This window comes from Schistocerca cancellata, chromosome 10, assembly GCF_023864275.1.
Source record: "Schistocerca cancellata isolate TAMUIC-IGC-003103 chromosome 10, iqSchCanc2.1, whole genome shotgun sequence".
Lineage (NCBI taxonomy): Eukaryota > Metazoa > Arthropoda > Insecta > Orthoptera > Acrididae > Schistocerca > Schistocerca cancellata.
The window spans coordinates 101957631-101982845 of record NC_064635.1 but is presented as its reverse complement, the minus strand read 5'-3'; the positions used below and the strand labels follow the sequence as shown (position 1 = coordinate 101982845).

General features: G+C 39.5%; 1 protein-coding gene across 1 annotated transcript in view; it reads right to left on the bottom strand.

The window, feature by feature from the left end:
- LOC126106856 (nuclear RNA export factor 1-like) overlaps positions 1-25215 on the bottom strand; it is a 169068-nt gene that overhangs the window by 104671 nt on the left and 39182 nt on the right. The window contains exon 5 of the mRNA XM_049913252.1: positions 17950-18054. Within this exon, the coding sequence (XP_049769209.1) occupies positions 17950-18054 (105 nt within the window). The remainder of the gene's footprint in view (positions 1-17949; positions 18055-25215) is intronic.

Here is a 25215-nt window from a genome sequence, read left to right as displayed (position 1 = left end):
TTGCACTTTTATTCATGCAATAAGAAAGTAGTTTTTCTTTTACAAAATAATGACAAAATTTTTGCATATGATTCATTTAAAATTTGCTAGAAAAAGTCTGTTCATGTTGACTCTGTCCTGTAAAATCAGTTGCCAATTGTGTTAGTTCTGTTTTGGCCGATTTTGGAATAACCGTGCTGAGATGCAGCCCAACAGCTAACACAAAGAGTATGAATTGGCATGAAATTTATGTAATGAGAGATAGTTACTACTTGCAGTACTGAATTAAAGCATGAATTCTTGTTGAAACTAAATTGGTGCCACGAACAGCCTTCCTTGCAGCGCAAGAAAAATACAATACAGTGTACCAATACTGAAGTCACACAAACCGTAATGTGCAGCAAACTTGGTGCTTAACAAAAAGTCAATTGTTCGATTATTACAGATATATATATATATATATTTAATAGAAGTCACTATTAAGTTGCGCTGATATTATTAAATTACCTCTAATTTTCTGTTGTTGCCGATCGTACAGTTCATCCACTAAATCTCGATGATTAACACATATATATTTTAAAATGTGTTGCACGATGGAAGAAATTACTGTCTCTTCTTATGGTTGCACATAAAAGTCATGCTTGTAAATAAAAATATTCTTGCGTCTATAATAACTCTTAGTATATATATATTTTTGTTTGCATTTTTATCACACATATCATTTACTACACATATCGTTGACACACGAGTAAAAATTACATGTCCTTTTTGTGTGAGATCTAAAACATAAGTACTCTCAAGTAAGACTGAAACAAAAGTTGTTAAAAAAATTTGAATATTCTCCAAACATTGTTCTTTTGTTGCAAAGATAATTTTAAAAGCCTGTCTTTGCCATCTTCTGCAGCAATGTACCAATTTCTTCTTACTAATGAGGAAAAGAAAACATGCATATCAATTGATATTGCGAGAAAAAATAAAAAAAAGATATTACAAAATGGGTAGTTTTGAGAGAAGAAATAATGAAAGTAGCAGAAGATTACTTATTAACCTGAATATAATGTGACCCTGAATATAAGTCGATCCCCTTTTTTTTAAGAGGCTCCCTGAGAAAAATTTATTTTTTAAAATGCCTCATTAATCAAAATTACAATTTTTTGTGATGTAAGGTCTCTGCCTAAAAGATTAACAATTAATCTATTCCAAACTTAAGCACTGTCTACATTTTGATAATACTAGGAGAAATAGAATAAGCAAAAAGAAATGGTTTACATTATCTTCAGACTTCTTTGTTCATTGTCATCTGTGGTATCAGTTTTTTAATCATCATTATAACAGGACAGCTGTGAAACTTTTCTCTTCGTTGTCACAAATATTTGGCTATTTCTTCCGAATATGTTGCAATTTGTAAGATTATGATTACAGTGGGACCCAAGAATGCAGCTGTTTTTTTCTGAACACATAGTGGATTTCACTTCTACACTGATGTGAGAATGTTACAATGTCCCTTGCTCCTAACCATATTGTCTGCCCACTGCTCTCTCACTGGCCCCCTGCTGTTTCCATCGTACCTCACAGTGAGTGTCGACAACACTGCTGCATGAAATATGTAAGTATGCCACTCAAACTAGATTTTTAACATCTCTTGCAGAAATGTATGCTATTGATGACTATTTGTCAAATTTTAAACTCAGTTCGATTCCAAGTACAAATAGATTCATGTAAACTGAAGTTTAAACCTGGCAGATGTTCATAAAAAGCCAAAGTGCACAGTATATAAAGTGCACAGCATAGGTTCCTGTGGTTGGCAGCATGACAAAATTTGCTGTCTGCTCAACACTCCCCTTCCCGTGCTCATCATAGTTCTCAGCCAAGTTGGTTTCACTGTTCCTCCTTCAACCCTTCTGTAGTGCTGTGCTTATGCAATAGTGAAACACAGATGGCAATGCCTTCTAGGGTGCAGGTCATATGCAACAATAGCAACTGTACATAAATAAAAGATCACAATCACGATGCAGCCCAATTTTATAACTTTCGCTCGTCCTGCGAGCCAGGATGTCTGTTGCTACTACCTTCACAATGTGTCTTTCCGCTGTATATATTCTTGCAGTAACAACTGCAGTCTGCAGTCAGTTTGATGTGACTTATTCCATTTGTCAGACATTCAGTACTGGATTAATTTTCTTTCTTGTTCCATCTGAATGTCTACATCTGCTTCTAATGCTGACTAAAAGCTGGGTGAAGTTTTCCCCTGGTATTCTAATACGTGAACAGCAAGGTAATTTCTCATTTGAAACACTCTCAGTAAATCATTACATTTTCTCATAACCAAATAAAATACTGACTTGCATTCAGAATCAAGTAATGGTTTATGAGGAACAAGATTTTCACCTTTGAACATTATCTTTATTTAAAAACCAGCATAAATGTATGTGTATGGCATCCATATGTGTATGAGAACTTTTATTGTAAACCTGTTCAAATGCATCAAATGCAACAAAGGTCTGTAAGTTAGTAGAATTTAATGCTATTTCCTCCAATGTCTCACAAAATTGTCAATTTTTTACGCAGAGCATTTAGGTTGTTGTAGTGGCTAGTTCACAGTTTCTCACTGATCCCTTGCACTAGTGCTGCGAGTCAAATATCAGGTGACCGTTCGAGCGAGGTTGATAATGTATAGAGTTCTTTGGCATATCAGAAACTCTCGAGCCTCTTCAAATGTAAGCTTTGTTTGCTAAACTCTACCCTTCAGAATCATTCAAAATAAATTTGTATGAAACCTCAGTAACCAAAGCTTCATTTGTAAATATAAGATGAGCCCTAGATTAATCTATTAAATACTGTAAAAATGTTAACCTCAGCAGCAATAATTTAATCTGCAAATATAAGACAATCCTGTATTTTTTAATGATGAATTTGGGGAAAAAAAAACTTGTTTTATAATCGGGTAAATAAAATAAGTAAGTAGAAACATAAGACTTACTTGGATATCAAACAAGATGTTGAATTTAACTGATGAAAGAAAAATAAAAATGCAGCAAATGAAAATAGGCAAAAGAGGGCACAGGATGTAAAAAGTGAGACTGACAGAAAGTGCAAAAGAGCTATGTAGGCTCAGCTAGAGGAAAAATGCAAGACTGTACGAGCAGGCATATGTAGGGAGAGGGGGCGGGAGAGGGGGCGGGAGAGGGGGGCGGGAGAGAGAGAGCGGGGGGCGGGAGAGGGGGGGGGCAGGACAGGGAGAGGGGGTGGGAAGGAGGGAGGGGGTGAGAGACAGAGAGAGAGAGAGAGAGAGAGAGAGAGAGAGAGAGAGAGAGAGAGAGATAGATACCGCCAGGAAAATTAAAGAGACTTTCGGAGAAAAGAGATGAAGCTCATGAATATCAGGAACTCAGATGGCAAGCCAGTGCTAAGCAAAGACGGAAAAGCTGAAAGTTGGGAGATACAGAAGACGTGTACAAGGGAAATGAGCCTGAACACAGTATTACAGAAAAGGAAGATGAAGTAGTTGAGGGTCAGATGGGAAAAGGATTTCAGTATTACTGAGATCCTTGGGAGAGCCAACTGTGACAAAACTATCCAACCTGGTATGCAAAATATATGAGTGTGTCAAAATACTCCCAGATGTCAAGAAGAATGTCATACTTCCAATTTAAAAAAAAAAAGCAGGTGCTGATAGGTGTGAACAAATTAGCACCTTTCATGCAGTAATACTTTGATTTAAAAATTCCCTCTCTTCCAGATGCCAGTGCAGCGATGCCCCATCCTGTTGGTAAATGGTATATGAAGTTGTTCAAATCAGTCTCCAACTGTGGGAAAAGAAAGTTCTCAAGCATATCAAGATAAGTGCTTCCTGTAGCAGCATTCTTGGCAAATGAAACTAGACCACACACTTTTTCCCATAAACTGCACAAATCACATCAAATTTCGGAGAGACCCTCTCATGTTGTGCAGCTTCATGTGGTTGTTACATACGCTACATTCTCACATTATGACGGTTCACCTTTCCATTTAAATGGAATGTTGCCTCGTCACTAAACACTAAGCATGGAAGAAAACTGTCATCCTCCATCTTGCCATGAACAAAATTACAGAACTCCACACACTGTTGTTTGTCACCTTCTTGAAGAGTTTACAACAGCTACATTTTGTATGGTTCCATGTGTAAATGTTGACACAACATATGCCAGTGGGGGTATGTTGAGCTGTCAAGCTACATGATGAAGATATTTCTGCAGGCTCCTTGTGAAACTATAGCAGATGTGTTCAAGATGTGTCAGACACTTGGGGATGGCCCATACAACCTATTTCTCAGAATTTTCCATGCCACTGTCTTAATGCTTCATTCTGTGGGAGGATCCACAGAAACACACCAAACCTAGTACAAAGATCATGCTGAACAGTTATTACTGACCTGCACTGCGCATAATGTAGAACACAAAATGCTTCTTGTTGTCCCGGCACCATTTTTGCTAGAACTGAAGTGGGTACACACTGCTGCTACCTAGGGGGAACCATGCAAAACTCGGAGTTTGCTCTTTCCAACAGTATGTTGCTTATGCACATATCTCAAACAACATAATAGTTATGATTTTTTTTTAATTGGACAATTCTTCTCGATACATCCTGTATATCAACTGGCCTGAAGAGAATGTGTGGATTACTCCAGTACCACAATCAAATATTAAAGAGACATAAAATAAAGAAGGTAACAAGAGAAAAAACAAGATGGGAAAGGAGTGCCCCAATAGTGCATAAATCAGGGGACTTAGTATTAGTAAAGAAGCATAATAGAAGTCTAAAGAGTGAAGGACTAACATTCTTACAAAGGACCATATGTAATAACACATATCACTCACCCGAAAGCAACTGTGCTAACCAACCCAATAACTAGAAAAGAAAAATGGATGTTTAACATGCAAGATTCAAAACTCTTTGTAGTCAGTGAACAATAAATCCCCCACTATATTATGTTCAAATTTGGAGCAAAGTAGGATTCAACAAAATCCCACAACCATTTTTTAGGTTAGAGAGTGTGATGTCAACAATGATCCATATGCAAAGCAGTAAAGAGATGAAATATGGAAATTAAAATAGTAATTCAGAGAGGAATGGGATGGTAACTATGAAAGTCATGGTTGATATCAAACCATGAGGTACATGATAAAGGAGAATTAAGTATTAATGTTACAGTTACTAATAGAAATAGTTATTAACTGTCCACTGGGATGTTCTTTTAAGATTTGAAATTTCCACTTTTTTTTTTTTTTTTTTTTTTTTTTTTTGGCGTGCATTGGGTATATTAGTTAAGAATACATTGTTGGTTCAATCAATTTAGATTAAAGATACATGGTATTAGTATTAAATGGTGCACATGTTGGAAGCTTTAGTGGATAAGAAGATGTGATCCACGTCAGGTCTTCAGGAATGATATCTCCTGTTTCTATCTGGAAGAGAATTTGGACCTGCATGGCATAGTTCAAACTTCATGGATGTAAATTTTTTGATTAGAATAATAATGGTGGTAAACATAATTAAACTAAGGAACCCACCAGATGTGTGATATAGGTATGACAGTAAGTGGATGTGTACTAGAACAGTGAGAATGCTATGAAATAACTGTGTATCTAAGAATCAGGATTTCAGTATATGAACAGTTGGGGCCATAATAAGCAAGAAGTTTATAGTGGCCATGCTACATGAACAATGGTTTTATGCACAGATAGACCCTCTCAGTAGTAATGAAAAACATAATCAGGATAAGAAGCATATGTCGTGAATAAATGAGTAGTAATTACGTAAGTTACTATATGCTCTCATTTATTATTGGCATGTGTGTAAGCAGGCACGGTCAAGCAATATTGAGGAGCAGCAGATGGAAGGGTGCAAATACACATGGTGGCCAGTGGGAGTTGGCGATATGCACCCTTACTGCTGATTTGAGGTTATGAGATCATGAGTGTTTGTGTTTACAGAAAATATGAGGTCTGTTCAAAAAATTCTGGAACATTCGTAATTTCACACAAATAGTGTGTTGGAACGAATTGATGTTCACATCCCTGCAATCGCCTGTGTTTACTGTGTAACTACCAGAAGTTTCACTGTTGTATTTCTGTTAGTTATCGTTCAGTGCTTTATTAAGTAGAACGTTGCATTGCACAGTTTTGCGAATTTCGAGGTGGCAGAGTTAGACGAGCAACATGTCTGCATTAAATTTTGTGTGTAACACAAGGAAACCTTTACAGACATACCAAATGATGCAGGAAGCCTACAGAGATGCATGCTGAAGCCATACTTGGTGTTACGTATGGATCACACAGTTTAAAAATGGCCGGATGGAAGTTAATGATTATCCTTGTTCAGTACACTCTTCAGTGTCAACTGATGATGCTTATAGCAGGAATGTCAACAAAATTGTGCGTGCCAATCAAAGACTGACTGTCCGAGAAATTGCAGAAGAATGTAACATTTCAGTTGGATCATGTCATGAAATCCTGACACAGTAACTGGAAATGCATCGTCTTGCCACCAAGTTTGTCCTAAGGCTCACGAATCAAGACCAAAAAGACCTTTGCCTCACAATCTGTGAAGAGCTTTTGGATAGCGGAAATGAGAACGAGATGTTCCTTATGAGAATCATAACTGGTGATGAGACGTGGGTCAACAGTTATGATTTTGAGACCAAGGTTCAATCATTGCAGTGGATCGGGAAAGGTTCTCCAAGACCAAAAAAATCTCATAGGTCAGGTAAAATGTCAAATCCACATTGACAGATTTCTTTGACTTTGAAGAATTAGTTCATCATGAATTCGTATCAGAGGGACAAACTGTTAATCGGTGGTACTATTGGGATGTGCAGTGATATCTGCAAGAAAATTTGAGAAGGCAACATCCTGAAATGTAATGAGATCATTCATGGCTCTTGCATCACGACAATGCACCTGCACATTCTTTGCTGTTGGTGCATGACTATTGCACAAAAAACAAAATTACTCTGCTGCCTCATCCTCCACACTCTCCAGACCTGGCCCCTGCAAACTTTTCTTTTTATTTACAAAGCTGAAAATCACACTGACAGGACGAAGATTTGCAATAACAGACAGCACAAAAGAAAATTCACAGTCGGCACTTAGCACAATACGGCAAGAGGTATACTGTGACTGCTTCTCAAAGTGGAAATGGCGTGGGGAGAGATGTATCAAATGTGCGAGAGAGTATTTTGAAGGAGGCCACCCGCAGTAATTAAAAGGTAAGCAGAGAAAAATTTCGTGGACGAAGTTCCGGAATTTTGAACAGACTTCATATAGAAGGCTGAGAAATGAATTTCGAAAGACTAGGTTTAAGTAATAATAGATTTAGGTAAAAGGAAATTAGGTTCTGTTTGGATTGGTGTGGTAATTTATATCGGAGATATTCTGGAGGTGCCAGATGACAGCTCATGACATCAGAGCAGGTACGGCTCAGAGTCTGTAGAGCAGCTGGCACGCCATGGAGCTCCATCTGTGGAAAAGTTCTGTGATTGTGGACTTGGTGACCAGGGAGACATATGGGTAACAAAGAACTGAATTTGACTCAGAAACTTCATGAGAGTCTGTTCTTGTTATTGATTGTAAGAAGTTGTTGTCAGTCAGAAGTGAAACCAATTTGTAATTGGAATAATAAACCCTTGTTTGTGAACCCACCAGTGACTGTTACTACATAGTAGTAGTCATTCCACAGGAGGAGTCTGGTGGAAGGCAGGGTCCCTCCAAAACAAGTAAGAAGATCATATTAAGGAGGAGAGAATCCTCACACTTTTTCCCCACAGTGACATGCCTTATAGAAAAAATAAATTCCTGCAAGAATAATGTCCACGTACTGTGTAGCAACGTACTTTTTGAGAGTAGCGTTAAAGATGTGTGAGCACTATGGACAATGTTACCGTGTCCTGCTAATAGGTATTTAAACCTTTTCAAAAGCCCATACTAATGGTAATGTCTCTTTTTTCATTATGCCATAATTTCTTTCAGTATAAGTGAGCATGTGCCTGACAGATGCTGTAAGTGTGTTTACAACTATAACATCCAATCATGTTTCTTAGTACAACTGGGCCCCGAAGCCATCATTTGAGGCATCTGTTGCGAGATGAAACGGTTGGTTGTAATTGGGATGTATCAGTAACGGTGCTGATACTAAACTTTCCCTGATAGCAAAGAACTCTGTTGTGCATTCTTGTGGCCATTGCCACACTGAATATTATTTCAATAATTTGTTCAAAAACTTTCTGTAAAATCGTGCCAGCCCTAAATATGCTCACAGTTGGTTTTTGTTCAACAGTTGTGACCATTTACTAATAGTGTCTGATTTATATGGTCTGGTCTTACTTCCCTATTTATCACACATCCTACAAATTTAAATTCAATCCTAGCAAACTGAGATTTACAAAGTTTCAGGGCAATTCCCTGTGAATTTAATTGAGGTATTAGTTTATCCAGTGTGCATATGTGATACTCCCAGGTTTTCGATACAATTACAATGTCATCTGTGTATACCAAGACTTGGTGTTTCGGATCACCTCCGACTGCCTTATCAATAACTCTTTATGAAGGCAAGCACTGAGAAGTTCAAGCCAAGTAGTAGAACCTTGAGTTGATATGCTCTACCCTCAAACAGAAATGCTGTATATTCAAGTGGCATCTATGTAGTTTAATTTGCCCATATCCATATGTTAAATCCATAATACTAATGTACTTCACACTGCAAATCTTGTCAACAGTTCATCTATTATGGGTGGTCCTATTTAGTGTCCTTGCACCGACCACTAGCCTGACTGTACCATCTTGTTTCTTAACAACAACCAGTGGGTTATTATAACAACTATTAGATACTTTTATTACATCCCAATCTACCATCCTATTAATTTCATGCCTTGCCATATTCTTTAATGCTACTGGAACCTTGTATGGTCACACATAGAACAGATCATGAGGTTTTATCTTTAGTTGTTGTTGTTGTGGTCTTCAGTCCTGAGACTGGTTTGATGCAGCTCTCCATGCTACTTTATCATGTGCAAGCTTCTTCATCTCCCAGTACCTACTGCAGCCTACATCCTTCTGAATCTGCTTAGTGTATTCATCTCCTGGTCTCCCTCTTCGTTTTTTACCCTCCACGCTGCCCTCCAATACTAAATTGGTGATCCCTCGATGTCTAAGAACATGTCCTACCAACCGATCCCTTCTTCTAGTCAAGTTGTGCCACAAGCTCCTCTTCTCCCCAATTCTATTCAATACCTCCTCATTAGTTATGTGATCTACCCATTTAATCTTCAGCATTCTTCTGTAACACCACATTTCGAAAGCTTCTATTCTCTTCTTGTCTAAACTATTTATCGTCCATGTTTCACTTCCATACATGGCTACACTCCATACAAATACTTTCAGAAACAACTTCCTGACATTTAAATCTATACTCGATGTGAACAAATTTTTCTTCTTCAGAAATGCTTTCCTTGCCATTGTCAGTCTACATTTTATATCCTCTCTACTTCGACCATCATCAGTTATTTTGCTCCCCAAACAGCAAACCTCCTTTACTACTTTAAGTGTCTCATTTCCTAATCTAATTCCCTCAGCATCACCCCGACTTAATTCGACTACATTCCAATAACCTTGTTTTGCTTTTGTTGATGTTCATCTTATACCCTCCTTTCAAGAGACTGTCCATTCCATTCAACTGCTCTTCCAAGTCCTTTCCGGTCTCTGACAGAATTACAATGTCATTGGCGAAACTCAGAGTTTTTATTTCTTCTCCATGGATTTTAATACCTACTCCGAACTTTTCTTTTGTTTCCTTTACTGCTTGCTCAATATACAGATTCAATAACATCGGGGAGAGGCTAAAACCCTGTCTCACTCCCCTCCCAACCACTGCTTCCCTTTCATGCCCCTCGACTCTTATAACTGCCACCTGGTTTCTGTACAAATTGTAAATAGCCTTTCGCTCCCTGTATTTTACCCCTGCCATCTTCAGAATTTGATCGAGAGTATTCCAATCAACATTGTCAAAAGCTTTCTCTAAGTCTACAAATGCTAGAAACGTAGATTTGCCTTTCCTTAATCTTTCTTCTAAGATAAGTCGTAGGGTCAGTATTGCCTCACATGTTCCGACATTTCTACGGAATCCAAACTGATCTTCCCCGAGGTCATCTCCTACCAGTTTTTCCATTCGTCTGTAAATAATTCGCATTAGTATTTTGCAGCTGTGACTTATTAAACTGACACTTCGGTAATTTTCACATCCTTCAACACCTGCTTTCTTTGGGATTGGAATTATTATATTCTTCTTGAATTCTGAGGGTATTTCGCCTGTCTTGTACATCTTGCTCACCAGATGGTAGAGTTTTGTCAGGACTGGTTCTCCCAATGCTGTCAGTAGTTCCAATGGAATGTTGTCTACTCCAGGGGCATTGTTTCGACTCAGGTCTTTCAGTGCTCTGTCAAACTCTTCACGCAGTATCATATCTCCCACTACATCTTCATCTACATCCTCTTCCATTTCCATAATATTGTCTTCAAGTACATCGCCCTTGTATAGACCCTCTATATACTTCTTCTTTGCTTAGAACTGGGTTTCCATCAAAGCTCTTGATATTCATGTAAGTGGTTCTCTTTTCTCCAAAGGCCTCTTTAATTTTCCTGGAGGCAGTATCTATCCCACCACTAGTGAGATAAGCCTCTACATCCATACATTTGTCCTCTAGCCATCCCTGCTTAGCCATTTTGCACTTCCTGTCGATCTCATTTTTGAGACGTTTGTATTCCTTTTTGCCTGCTTCATTTACTGCATTTTTATATTTCCTACTTTCATCAATTAAATTCAATATCTCTTCTGTTACCCAAGCGTTTCTACTGGCCCTCGTCTGTTTACCTACTTGATCCTCTGCTGCCTTCACTATTTCATCCCTCAAAGCTACCCATTCTTCTTCTACTGTATTTCGTTCCCCCATTCCTGTCAATTGTTCCCTTATGCTCTCCCTGAAACCCTGTACAACCTCTGGTTTTTTCAGTTTATCCAGGTCCCATCTCCTTAAATTCCCACCTTTTTGCAGTTTCTTCAGTTTCAATCTACAGTTCATAACCAATAGATTGTGGTCAGAGTCCACATCTGCCCCTGGAAATGTCTTACAATTTAAAACCTGATTCCTAAATCTCTGTCTTACCATTATATAATCTATCTGATACCTTCTAGTATCTCCAGGGTTCTTCCATGTATACAACCCCCTTTCATGATTCTTGAACCAAGTGTTCGCTATGATTAAGTTTGCTCTGCACAAAATTCTACCAGGCGGGTCCATCTTTCATTTCTTAGCCCCAATCCATATTCACCGACTATGTTTCCTTCTCTCCCTTTTCCTACTCTCGTGTCCCTTCACTACCTGAATAATTTCTTTTATTTCATCATACATTTCATCAATTTCTTCGTCATCTGCAGAGCTAGTTGGCATATAAACTTGTACTACTGTAGTAGGCATGAGCTTCGTGTCTATCTTGGCCACAATAATGCGTATATGTATCTCTGTTTCATGTATCGTAGTTTCTATTGCGAGTATTGCATTCATCTGACCAGCTGCCATGGATATTAGATGAAATAACAATTTTACTGTTACCAGTCACTGTTTATTTATCTCCATGACGAATTTCAAAGGTTTAAACCTCCATCATCAGATGGACTTACATTTGTTAGTGAGACATTTGTGTGTGTGTTGTGTTATGATTTTTTGGAGGAACTTGTGGCACAAGTGGAGGTTTGAACCTTTAAAATGGGCCGTGGAGATAAATAAACAGTGACTGGTAACAGTAAACTTGTTTCATTTAATGTCAATAACAGTCACAGTAAAGCCTAACCTAATATGTTCGCATTTAAAGTTGCCATGGAATCGAGTGGTAATGATACTAGTTGCTGAGTGTCACCATATAGAAAAGTAACATGTCTCTAAAAAAATCTAAAATAGTTTTCGCATCTAATAGTCAGCCTGTTCCCAGAAGAATGGGGATATTTAAATCAGATACACGGAATGTCGGGTAACTAGACTTACATGGCCCATAAAAAAATGAACTAATATTTCTGCCTACATTGATTTACCATCTTTTCCTATAATCCCTATCAACTTCACTCCCATGACCAGCAGTGTCAGGAATATATGCATTGAATAGATGCATCAAATTATAAGTCATTAGAAAATTGTGGTCAACAACACATATTTCACTGCCTAAATCCATAATAGTATATACTGGTATTTCATCTATTGTGCCACGTAGCTTTGGTCGGATGTAATTTTTAGTTATACATAGATTCTCATCTAATAAAACATTCAGCATCATATTACCTCTATCACACCTAACACACGGGATTCCAATGATGCTGGCTCAATCGCAACAGCTTCAGAAGACTGAGCCTCTCTTCCAAAGCTTATCAGTTTTCCCTCTGTGTGGTGTTATAAAATTCTTGGGTGTCCCGACTTCCATCAGGAGTAATTTGATTGCCATCTCTCCATCTATTGTTACATTGTTATTATATTCATTTCTCTGTTCTCTTTGTCCGTAAATTGACTGTTAGTCTGAACTTATCTACTGTCCCTAATCATGTTTACATCATGATTATTTTTCCAACATTCTGACAGGCTTTCTATTGTATCCAGCTGTTACAAATATTCTAAAAGGCTTTCCCTAATAACTTATCTCGTACTCTCTAAGGTAGGTGGCTGATAATAACTTCCAATAAGTGCTCCTCACAAATCGGGTCATTGAGATATTTGGCTTTGTTTAGTTCACATTCAACAAAATTTCTGTATCCCATCCATTCATTGCTATTACATAGTTTCAACCCCAATAATTCCAAGCAAAGTTTCTTTTGTGATCTCTCACCCAGTATTTAGCTTTGAATTCTCTTTGAAAATCAATTAAAGACTTGTAATCATCTACCCTCAAGCATACCCCATTGTGCTGACCACGAATCTAAGTTTGCTGTATCTGAGCAAGTGCTGGATAACATATCTTAGAATGCCTTGAGGAATAACACAGGACTCATAACTCCACCCAGTCTAAATTTAGGAAATGTATGGTTGATTTCTTTACTAAGTGTTGATATAAAATCATCATAGTCACTACTGTATTGATTGCTCTTAATTCATTCCTCATCGCTATTCTTTCTTTCTGGTTGTGGGCAGTATTGAGTGGATGTATTGTCACTATCAGACAATAAATGTATGAGTCTGTTGTTATTGTTAAAGTAGTTGACCTGATGTCTGCTGGTCTGACTACAATGTATGAATGTGGGATGTCTTGTATGTTTGAGGTATTATTCGGCTGTGACGGTCATGTAGTTTCTTTGTGCTCTTTAAGACATTTGTACACGAACGTCAACTTCATTAATTAAGAACAATATTGTTCCTACATCTTTCAACTTTTGCACGTTTGTTTTTGTCTCTAGTACTCTGGTTTCTGCTGTTTGGATCCCTTTAATTATCATGTCTTGGGTTGTCTTAACCTTGCTGTCTAATAATTCTAATTGTATGTCTATTTCTTCTATGGGTCTGGACCCTAGGTCAAGTCCAGTTTCCAATCTATCCATTCTCCTATTGACCTGTGTCGTAAGATTTTTGATATTTAATTCCATCTGTTGTAATTTGGTATCCATTTTCCTTAACCTTGAATCTAATTGGATAAATTTGTTATTCATCTGATCTGTCATTGTTACCACAAACTGGTGACAATGCGATTTCATCTGTCAACATCATGATTCCATCTGTGACAACTTCTTGTTGATCTGTAGCATGAATGTATGTAACAACACTTCGGCTGTATGGTGGTGATCTATGAGAGCCACAGTTGTTACACTCTTGCCCTAACTATTTGGTATATCGACACAAAGTTATTACTACCGTATTTACTCAAATCTAAGCCGCACTTTTTTTCTGGTTTTTTTAATCCAAAAAACCGCCTGCGGCTTAGAATCGAGTACGAAGTAAGCGGAATTTCTGAAAAATGTTGGTAGGTGCCGCCACACCTAACTTCTGCGGTCGAATGTATGTAGGGCTACACAGGCATGCTTTGCAGGCACAAAGATAAATACTGGCACCAAAACCTCTGTGTTAGTAAAAAAAATTTAAAAAATCCGGTGGAACACGAGCTTTTTTCTCCGCCCCGAGTTTCGACCACTTCATTTTCATACATTGTCCAACGAAGTAAATACAAATTCCGTATTGTTCATCTTCGAATGTAGCAGCATTTCAATGTACTACGAAAATCCAACTGGCGAGATTGTTTGGGATCTTTGTCAATATGGCCAATTCTACGTTCTGAATTTTTTCCTACCTGTGAGAAAAGATGGTTGCTAATAGGAACTTTTATGAATTGTGAATCACACACATTATTATCTTCACCATAAGAATAATACGAATATAAACATTTTGCCATTAATTCTTTCGTGTTTGCTGCTATCTCATTTAAATCCTGTCTTCCTAATAAACTACGAAACTAGAGTGAGACAACAGCAAACGCGGAAGAATATACATATCATGTCATGTTTATATTCGTATTATTCTTATGCCTGATAGTGATACAGTCAGAATTGAAGCACGGCAATTGACTAGATTTTTAAATCTAAGATGACTAATTTCTGTGCAGAATATAATGTACTAAAGAGGCGTCTGCAAAGATTTTCAAACGGAGAAAAATTTTCATTAAACTCTCGTTTAGAACATCTATCATACGCAGCCTATTATTTGGTTCTTGTTGATCATTATCAAAGAAAGCAGTAGTGTAAGTAACAACAAACAGCAGTCTCTTGCCATTGTTTCGATAATGAGACGATTCCTCTCTCTCTCTCTCTCTCTCTTTAAATTGTAAGCAGCGGTAGCGCGCACAAAAGCAAGTCATGCCGCGAGCGGCAACAGGCCGTAAACACTCATTATCAGAATGCGACAAACAATGCATGACACAGTACAGTAATGCATTTTCAGCTTAGAGTGACGTAAACACCTATAACAAAGAGAACGACACTTATCAGATCAAAGAAAAATAAGCAATCAATTCATACCAGACGAAGCACGTGAAAAAGGAAGGGTACCCAAATAAATACGGACAGAGCGCCTGATGCATAGCAATGGCTACCTGGTAAAGCTTAACTGCTAAGCTTACGACTCGAACCAAACTACTGTAGCTGTATCGTCATTTATTCGACCTAAATTGTCTCTCATATTACAATAAACCGACTGTGTTTCGATTTGGAGGTGTGGCCTAAAACTTTTCCCTCCGCTTGAATTTCGAGTCTCAAACTTCAGGTGCGGCTTAGGTTCGAGAAAATTTTTTTCCTTGATTTCGAGCCTCATTTTTCAGGTGCGGCTTAGATTCGAGTGCAGCTTAGATTCGAGTAAATACGGTATACTATCATATTAAACAGGTAAGGCTTTCCATAGAAGGTATTTATTATTATACAAACAAACAAACATATCTCATTTTTGAGCCACTGGATATTTAAGCTAGAAAGGTAAATGTTGACTTTCACTCTTAAGCAACAGGCTGCGCTGCTGCAAGGTGTTGACATGAAAGGCTGGAATGCATGCCCACTACAGCTACTGTGTGGTCATGACACTGCGTGCTGATGCAGACAGCTGATGTACCCGTATTCAGCAATTCTTGATAGTTTTAAAATGGCATGCTCAAAATGTCCTGATGTATTGCTTTACTCATATTTAGCTGCAGCACAACACACATACAAGAATATTGCAATTAGGCAAACTTTCGGAGCCAGTGGCTCCTTCTTCAGGCAGAAGGGTTGAAGGAGAAGGAAGAGAGGTGAAGGAAAAGGACTGGAGAGGTCTAAGGAAAGGGATAGATTTTTGGAAAGTCAACCAGAACCATGAATCAGTGGAGACTCACCACATGGGATAAGAGAGTCTTCCTTCTCATCCCGGGCAGTAAGTCTCTCTCGCGGTTCTGGGTGACTTTCCCAAAATCTACCCCTTTCCCTAGGCCTCTCCAGTCCTTTTCCTTCACCCCTCTTCCTTTCCCTTCAATCTTTCTGCCTGAAAAAGGAGCCACTGGCTCTAAAAGCTTGCCTAATTACAACCTTTTTTTATGTATGCAATCTGCCACCACTTGGTGAGTAGATTTTTTATCTATCCAGTTAAATTATTCTGTCAACAATTGATTGTCTTCATTGTTATATTGATTCACATTTAATAATCTGTAGATGCAAACCGGCCACAACGTGTGATATTGTCAACGGATCAACTCATTACCAGTTGTTTATATGCATGGCAATACGTCATTGATTCTTGTTACTACGGTTATTCTTAACGATGAAATTATAGTTTTCCCTGGTAATTATAAATATTCCATGATATAACAGAGTACAACACTTTCAGTTGCAAAATTAATGTGATTCTCACTGTTTCTCGTGTTGTAATTGCACACGCTGTATTGTCTTATCGATATCAGTTTTGTAACTGCAATTGTAATTGAACATTGCAGATTAGTACCACCTATTTATACCGTTTTTTTGTGAATTTTCCGCATACTTGTCAGCAGATATCTTTTGACTGCTTATTATGTCTTAATTACTTCTGTGAAATGTCGTACAGGTGTTTGTACTATTTTTCTTTTTCCTGCATCACATTTTGTCTCCCTTAAGGTTCATAGGTTCACAAATCCACAGTTGTCATGTGCGAGAGTTCTCTCCTTTTTAATATGATCTTACACATTTTGGAGGGACACTGCCTTCCACAAGACCCCTCCTGTGAAAGGACTACTATAATGCAGTAGCAGTTGCTGGCAGGTTCACAAACAAGGGTTTATTATCCCAATTACAAATTAGTTTCGCTTCTGAGTAACAATAATTTCTTACAATTAATAACAAGAACAGACTCACATGTTGCTTCGGAGTTAAATTTGGTTGTGTGTTATTTATGTCTGCCAGGTCATCAAGTCTCGCTATCACGGAACTTCGCCATGGATGGAGCTCCATGGAGCACTACACTACTCTACAGACTCTGAGCCGTGCCTGCTCTGACGTCACCAGCAGCCATCTGGTGGCCCCACAATATCTCCGACATAAATTACTACACTAATCCAAACAGAACCTAATTTCCTTTTACCTAAATCTGTTATTACTTAAACTTAGTCTTTCGCAATTCAGTATTTTCTATAAACACAATCCCATATGATCTCGCAACTCAAATCAGCAGTAAGGGTGCATATCGTCAACTCCCATTGACTGCCATGTACATTTGCGCCCTTACAAATAACATCAAAGCAACATCGACTTCTGATTACAGATGTCATTTTGCGATATGACACCACTTAGTCTCCTACTGCCGATGCAACACTTGCAACTGTGTCAACAGCCCACACTTTGAAACTCTGCCACATCTTCACATTCACCAGACCTCGCAATGAGAAATTACCACATATCGGACCATTCAAAGTGGTGATGGGAGGAAAGAAACTTTGTTATGATGGAGAGGTGCAGCAGGCGGTGCAAAAGTCGTTCGCTGCACACACAACTGAAAGAATTTTTTTCAGAGCAATCTGTGCACTTCCTACAGACTAGAAGAAGTGTGTCGAATTGCAGGAAGACTGTGTTAAAAAATGATACACAAAAAAAAAAGGGGGGGTTTTATCTGGTCATCAGTTGCTCAGACAGACTGACAACTTATGGCCACTATGACTGATGATCTTTGACACAGAGATGAAGCAGACTGGAGTGACATAGCCATACTTGTTATCTGACCTCAGTTCAACTCAGCACTTGGCTGGGTCGGAGCTGCAGTTGCTGCCACAGGTGAGAGCTGTGTACTAAGTTTCACACCATATATTTCATTGACAGCTTGGAATTTTATCCAAATTTAAATTCAATGGGAGCAAATTATATGATAAAGCCACAGACAGTTACACATACTAATTTATAGTACAAAGAGGGCCATCAAAAACTTACCTTAGTAGGACCGTATTGCACTTTAAGGTTCTGTTTGAACAATTCTGTGAGGGCAGCACTGCAGTTTTTCACTAAGAATGTTATATGTCCATCCTCCATACAAAACTGCAAAAAAATGAAGTATGCAAAATTATGGGAAAACTAGACTCTCTACTACAATGTGCTTATAATAACCTAGCAGTATTATGTAATAATAATATATCCCAAATACCATGCACATTACTAAAGGGCATTAGGCATTTACTGCAGAGAATAGAAAGAGATTGCCTATATAAAAGTCTTCAACCTGGCCTTAAAAATACTCAGATTGTCAGTCATTGCCTTCAGCTTTTGCAGAAGATACAAGACTTCGTCAATGAGAGGGAACAATGTGTTCCCTGCATGTAGATAACTTGTCCAATGTTTGGTGACTGGATGCTTCTGTTCCTTTCAAACAAGGACACAATGTCAACAAATTTCATAAGGGAAAGACTTACTGCAATCCTACAGAGTCCCCAGATTATAAAACAGTGGATTAAAAATGAATACCATGCATAGCCCCCAGGTGGGACATTCTTGCTCTAAAAAGTATCTTACATGCCTGGAATGAGATAAACACTAGATTGCCCAGCTTCAAACTATCACTTAAAACGCCCAATGATGGCTAACTGATCGCTAAGGTTTCCATTGCATTTTTAAGCATTTTCTTTTCTTTTTTTAGCCTCCAAAATGTAACACTACTTGATATTTTTGTCTTTAATATTGCTTTTATTATTTTTCCATATATAATAATTATGAGGGGACACTTTTATTTGAACCTGATATATTTTATTTCCACATTACAACAGACAAAAATAAGTGTCACTGCATTAAGAACTACATACAACTGCTTACATTTCCAGTGTTTGAGGTTTACATCATGTAACAATAGGTAACAAATGATGTTATCATAAACAGACATAGAAATCACCACTTTACTTGCAAGGATTTTATTTTTAAATTCGCAACCAGTTTCAATACAAACAATGTCCATCATCAAGAGCAATTACTAAAACAAATAAGAGATGCTTGTAAGCATAAAATAAAACAAATGAAGGCTATCATTTATATAATTCTAGCAGCAGTCTGGCTAGATACGGTGGAAAGTGAGAGAGGAATAAGTCACATTACTGCGGCGACACCTAATAATGAACTAGAGAAAGCGCTGCTAGATGTGTGAGAAAAGTTATAAGACTTACAATACTGTGAGTGATATGGTGATGCTGTTTTCTTTTCCTTGTGCAAACTGGTGTGTTCATTCCTTCCAGATGCTCAGTCCAAGTTTCAGCTCCGTATGGTTATCACGTGAATTTTGAGAGCACCATTAGCGAAGTCATGTTTTTGCTGTGTGTTACAAAAATCGACCAGCATAATTTAGAGCCGCATTATGCCATCAGGTTTTGAGTTAAACTTGGGGAATCCGTGAGCATGACCTTCAAAACGTTGAAACAGATCTATGAGGAACATTCCTTATCTAGAGCACAAGTTTTTCCCTGGCACAAATCATTTTTGGAATGCCAAAAACATGCTGCAGATGGACCTAGCTCAGACAAATCTTCAAAGATCAAAACACTGCAGATTTGCTTTTTTTGACAGTATGGGCATCGCACATAAGGAATTTGTTCCTTCAGGGAAACCTGTCAACTGTTTTACAAATATGTCCTTCGAAGCCTGAAGAAAAGGCTGAATTGAGTGAGATCAGACATTTCACACAAGTGGATGCCGGATGGTGACAACACCCCATGTCATACAGTCACTTTCATCACAGAATTTTTGACCTCAAATACGTTTCCCTTGTTCTGTAGCCGAACCACCCCCCCCCCCCTCCCCCCAAACCACAATTCAACTGATCTAAGTCCTTGTGACATTTTTTTTCCCCCACAAATTGAAAAATATCTTAAAAAGACGCTGTTTTGGGACTCTGGAGGACATTCAAAAGAGTGGGAGAGAATGTTAAAGGCCCTAACACTCAAAGCCTCTAAGAGCTGTTATCAAGACTGGTGTATAGCTGCCAAAGGGAACAGCTTTGAAGGGGACAATACTGTTGTTTGAAATAAACACAAACTATGGCAGACAAAAAATCAGTGTCATTACTTTTCTCATAACATAAGAATCATAACACTTCCATTGTGTGCTGTGACCTCGAGTGACTTGAGACTGGTTAGGACAGAGGCGACTACCACGAGTGAGTGCAGAGCGCAGAGTAGTGCACGGGAAAGAAGGAGCTACATTGGTAAAATTCAGTGTGACGATACCGTGGCCATCTGTTTAGACAGCTGAAGTGCATGACACGAAACTGACTAGCCAGGCAGTTCAGATTCAAATTGACAATTCAACGCTGAACAGGAGAGAAAATATAAAATGATAGTGATGAGCATATGCTATTTAGTGGCCATACATTTAATAAAGTTCCAGTAGACTGCCATAATCAGAGGTTAATAAGGCCACTAAAACCATTCATTAAAAGTGTGCAAAATTCTGTTGGAAGTAGAATTCTTAAAAGTGAGCAGAATAGGAACTAACTGAACCATAAGTTTTTGCTGTAGGCGATTAGCATATGCAATTTAGTGGCCACACACTTAGCAAAATTCCAGTAATGTGCCATAATCAGGAATTGATAAGACTGTTGGAAGTACATATGCAGTATGTAATTATGAGAAACTAGGAAGAGGAACAGGTGAAGTCAGACTCAGCTTCACAAAAGAAAAATTATTCAACAGAGTTGTGTGCTTAAGCGAAGTGTGTCATTTAAAGCATACAACATATCATGGTGAACATTGCAGAGAATTTCAATTTCCGCTGTAACATTTAGAACAGGGCCCCTCAGGTTGAAGATGTAAAATACTGCAATCTATGTTTATATCTGAGATGGAATGACAATTATTCAAGTGACTTGTCAGACCTTATTTTCAATTGCTGAGATCTTGGTGCTCTCAGAACCTTACATTAAATGAGTGGCTGGTCTGGCCTATGTAGACTGACGGACAATCATTGTACGGAATCCAACTGACACATGACTGAGCATAGTGACTATTTTATCTAGTTTTGCAGTATTTCAATTAGTATCCAATTTTACTGGAGGCATAGAAGGTGGATACAATCCCCACTTTTCTAAGCCATTTACCAATTTATCTCATATACATAGGGGACCCTAAAACATTTTTTTTTTTAAGTTGTCTTTGTCTTTGGGTGACTGAGTAATCTGTTAATGGTTTTTAGGTGCAACTTTCAATTTCATTTGCTGAGTAAGTACATCAGTAACATTTGGCTAAAAACCATTTGCACACGGTAAGAATTTAGTTTTATCCAGCTCACACTGGTAATTTTGTTCCCAGAGTGGGACTCTATTAGCGTAGTGAAGCGTTGTACAGAGAGCAGCGATTTTATGCTACTGTAGTGTCGCGGAATAGTAAAGAGTTGGAAACGTGGAATATTATCAAAATTTCGCTGCCTATGCCGAGGGCCAGAGGCAGTAAATTAGCCAAGAGGTAAGAGGATTGCACATGTATGGAATGTGTCGTCACACAGGGGCAATGGCCTGGTTACACACAACAGGCGAGAGAGAAATGCTTAGCACACGGGTTTGCGTTAGACGGAGACTTTCGTAGAGTGCAAGACAGAGGTATAGAGTAAGCTGTACTGCATTTCACAACTTCGCGTAAGTCTGCCATAACAACACGTAACTCTGTCGCAAGAACACATAAGGGGCAAGTACGACAGATGAATCAGCAGTATAAGTGGAACAAATGCGTTCATTACAAATGAGCATGACATCAGTACGACACTCGTGCTTCCTCTAAATACGCCACCTTTGATAGCAACAAGGCATTCGCAGTTAGATGTGTACTGGGTCGCTGCGTAGTGCTCAGTTCAGTGGTCGACATGTTAATCTTTATTAAGGAGATGTTGCAGTAAGGGCGGCCCATCTAGCAGCAGACATGAGGGGACAGTACCAGCTCTGGTCCTCTCTGCTGCCGCTGTCAATCATCAACCCAGCATTAGCAGACATCGCAGCAGACTCACACGCCGCCAATGCTGACCACATCGGTGAGCCATTGTTGAGATCGTGCGAGGCCTAGGCCCTAAGCATCCGCCGTCACAACCGGGTGAGCCGACTACGCTGGGGGACTGCAGCCCGTTCCGCCCGTCCACTGCGGACGAACCACCAGGAGGAGCAGGGAAGAAGACGGGGTGGGATAGAGTACACTCCGCACCACGAGAACGCCTCTCGTGCCGACAATGCCAGGACTCCAACCCGGTGCCTTCTATGCGCAGCAGCTTGCTGTCCGCAGCCAAGCCGGCTGCCCAGCCGAGCGTTGTCAGCCACACACGGCCGAAGTAAAGGCATTCCTCCGTACGTCACAGCACGTGACGCTGCACTAGGAAGACGTGCGGCCCGGAGCTGGTGTCATCGCTAAGAGTCAGCGAGGACTCGGGGAAGGTCGTTGATAGCACCAAGCTCAGCCAGCCTGTGTTATGTGGGCCACATTGTACTAGGCAGGAATAAAGGTGTTATGAATTAATAATGTTTCTTTGGCGTTTCTGACACGTCCTCAGTCATTTCCTAGCATCCTGAAAACTGGAGAGGTCACCGCTCGACCATCCAGTCCACCGTAGGCGACCGGGACCACCGGGGCACCTACAGTTTTGGTGTCAAAAGTCCTCGCGCCCACCACCTATGGATTTCGTATCAGAAGTGTTCGAACCGCCCACTACAGCATTGGCCTGCAGATCTGGTATCTGGAGTAGTCGACACCGCCATTGCAGGACTCGCACCACAGAGTTGCGGTCAGAACTGCCGACTCTACGCAGCCTTGTGGTAAGTGCACGAGGCGATTTTTGTTAATAACTATGGATGCACGTTCTTTGTTGGGAGTGCACTTTGTGAGACCTGCGGAAACAGCAGATTTATCTGGGTTTAAGGGAAACAGTTGGGAAAAGAACTTGGTACCAGTCAGATGTACTGTGTGTAATTTAACGGGGCATGGGGAGCCATGCACGAAGTTTGTACCAGTAGAATGTTCAGTTTGTAGATGGTTTGGTCACGCAGCGCACAATTGTAGAGAGTGTCGCTGGGCAATAACAAGGCAGAAGGATTAATTTTGTTTAGTTGTGCATTGTGAGTTTGGTTTGTCTTCTTGTGTGTAGTGCTCAACTGTGACAAAGGAGTTGAGCAGTAGCTACTGTAGTTATTGTTCTGAGGAGTAAATTCAGTATAGAGTAAGTTGTTGGTAATTTGCACAAACCATGCCGGAAACAAGATCCGTTAGTACTGAAGTGAGTATAGCTGCTCTGATGGAGCAAGTCTCAAAATTGTTAGAAGAGAATGCGCAGCATAAGTTACATCATGTAGAATTAATTACGCAAATGGAGACCTTGCGTTCGGCGCAAGAGTCACAAACGGGTTTAAGTGAGTGCAAGTCAGTAGCATTGTCCAACCTTGCAATATATCCTTCAGTAGCTAACCTGATCACGCTTTTCTCGGGTAAAACAACAGAGGATGTCACAGCGTTCAGTAACGATGCTTTGGCAACAGCTGCAATGAGCAATTGGTCAGACGTAACTACATTATGTACGGCAAATTTGCGACTTGCAGGGAAAGCCAAGATGTTCGTGATGTACCACAAGACACTTAGTAAGGCGAGCACATTTGAAGAATCGGCAGATGGGTATGGCAAAGATATCGTAAGCAGAATAGTGCAAGATTTTTTAGGGAGAAGTTAGCTAATTTGACACAGGTCAATGAGACAGTGGAGTCTTTTTCAGATAGGATACGAAAAATTAAGTTGCAGACCTATGAGTTATCGGGTAATCCTGATGCGGATCGTGTATTACTACGAGAGGCAGAAAACAGTGCCCTCGATGTATTCCTAAGGGGAATTCCTGCAGAATTTTCTTGTAGGGTTAGGATGGAGAATCCTGGGGACTTAGCTGCAGCAGTGCATATTGCAATGCATCTGCAGGAGATAGACATTGCAGCAAGGGTTCCCAATGACAAACGCATCTTTGCGTCGGAGAGGAATTGTTACCGTTGTGGGAGGAAAGGTCACGCGAAGGCTCAATGCAGACAGCCGCAGTGCTATGCTTGTAAACGCTATGGTCACAAGGTGAATGAGTGTTGTAGTAAGCAGAATAATAACGGGAATAAATAGGAAAAAGCGTTAAACGGGAACGGGAATGTTTCGTCTGTCGGAAGACACTCCCGGTAAGCAGAAGTACGGTGAAAACTAGTACAGAGACGGATTGTTGCTTGATGGGTGTTGTAAGGAATAACAGATGTACGTTTTTGATTGACACAGGGGCATATGCAGGATCTGTTACTAGTCTAGACCTCGTGAGTAGCAGAAGACTAGGTACTCCTAGGTATAGATTACGTGGGGTAGGGAATAATGAGTTGCAATTATTGGGGACAACACAGCTCGTTTTTAAGATTGGAAGTGTAGAGTTTGGAGAGCAAATGGAAGTGTTGCCAACTGTGGGACAAGGGTATTCTGTGATTCTCGGACTGGACTTCCTCGATAAACACCATGCCAAAATTAATCTTTCACAGCGTACAGCTGAACTTGGTGGAAACTTGTTTTCAGTGGATACAACAGCTGTAAATGTTTCTACGTTGCGAGGTGCATCCGTTGCTAAGATGTCACCAATTGAACCGCGTACAAGGGCATTAAAGATGATTACGCATGTCAAAGTGCCTTCGGGTACAGGGAAGTTAGTTTTGTTGCCAGTAGGTACCGATGTACCACAGCAGAGACTATGTGTGGTGGAGCCACTGCAGAGCAATGAAGCACTGGATGAAATGCACTGTTTTATTAGGAGGAGCATTGCACGCGTAACGGATATAAATGGGGAACTGATGATTCTGGTCAGTGTCGATAATTTTGGGGCAGATGAAGTGGATCTCCCAAAGGGTTTAGTGGTAGCAAGTTTGGAAATACTTGACGATGAGGATATAGGTGAATCCCAAGGTGATTGTAATGTCAAACAAACCGTCAAGGCATCTGTACTGCATGATAAGATTCGTCATTTGGAGAATGGTGATCGGAAAGCTATGGAAGCTTTGTTATTAGAGTATTTAGATTTGTTTAATTCAGAAGGTCCATTACCAGCAACTCCTATTACACAGCACCGTATACCAACTGGCGATAGTCCGCCGGTCTATAGAAAACCATACAGGATAGCGAAACACCTACAAGCACTAGTGAAAGAATTTATTAATCAACAGCTAAGGGACGGTATTATAGAGAA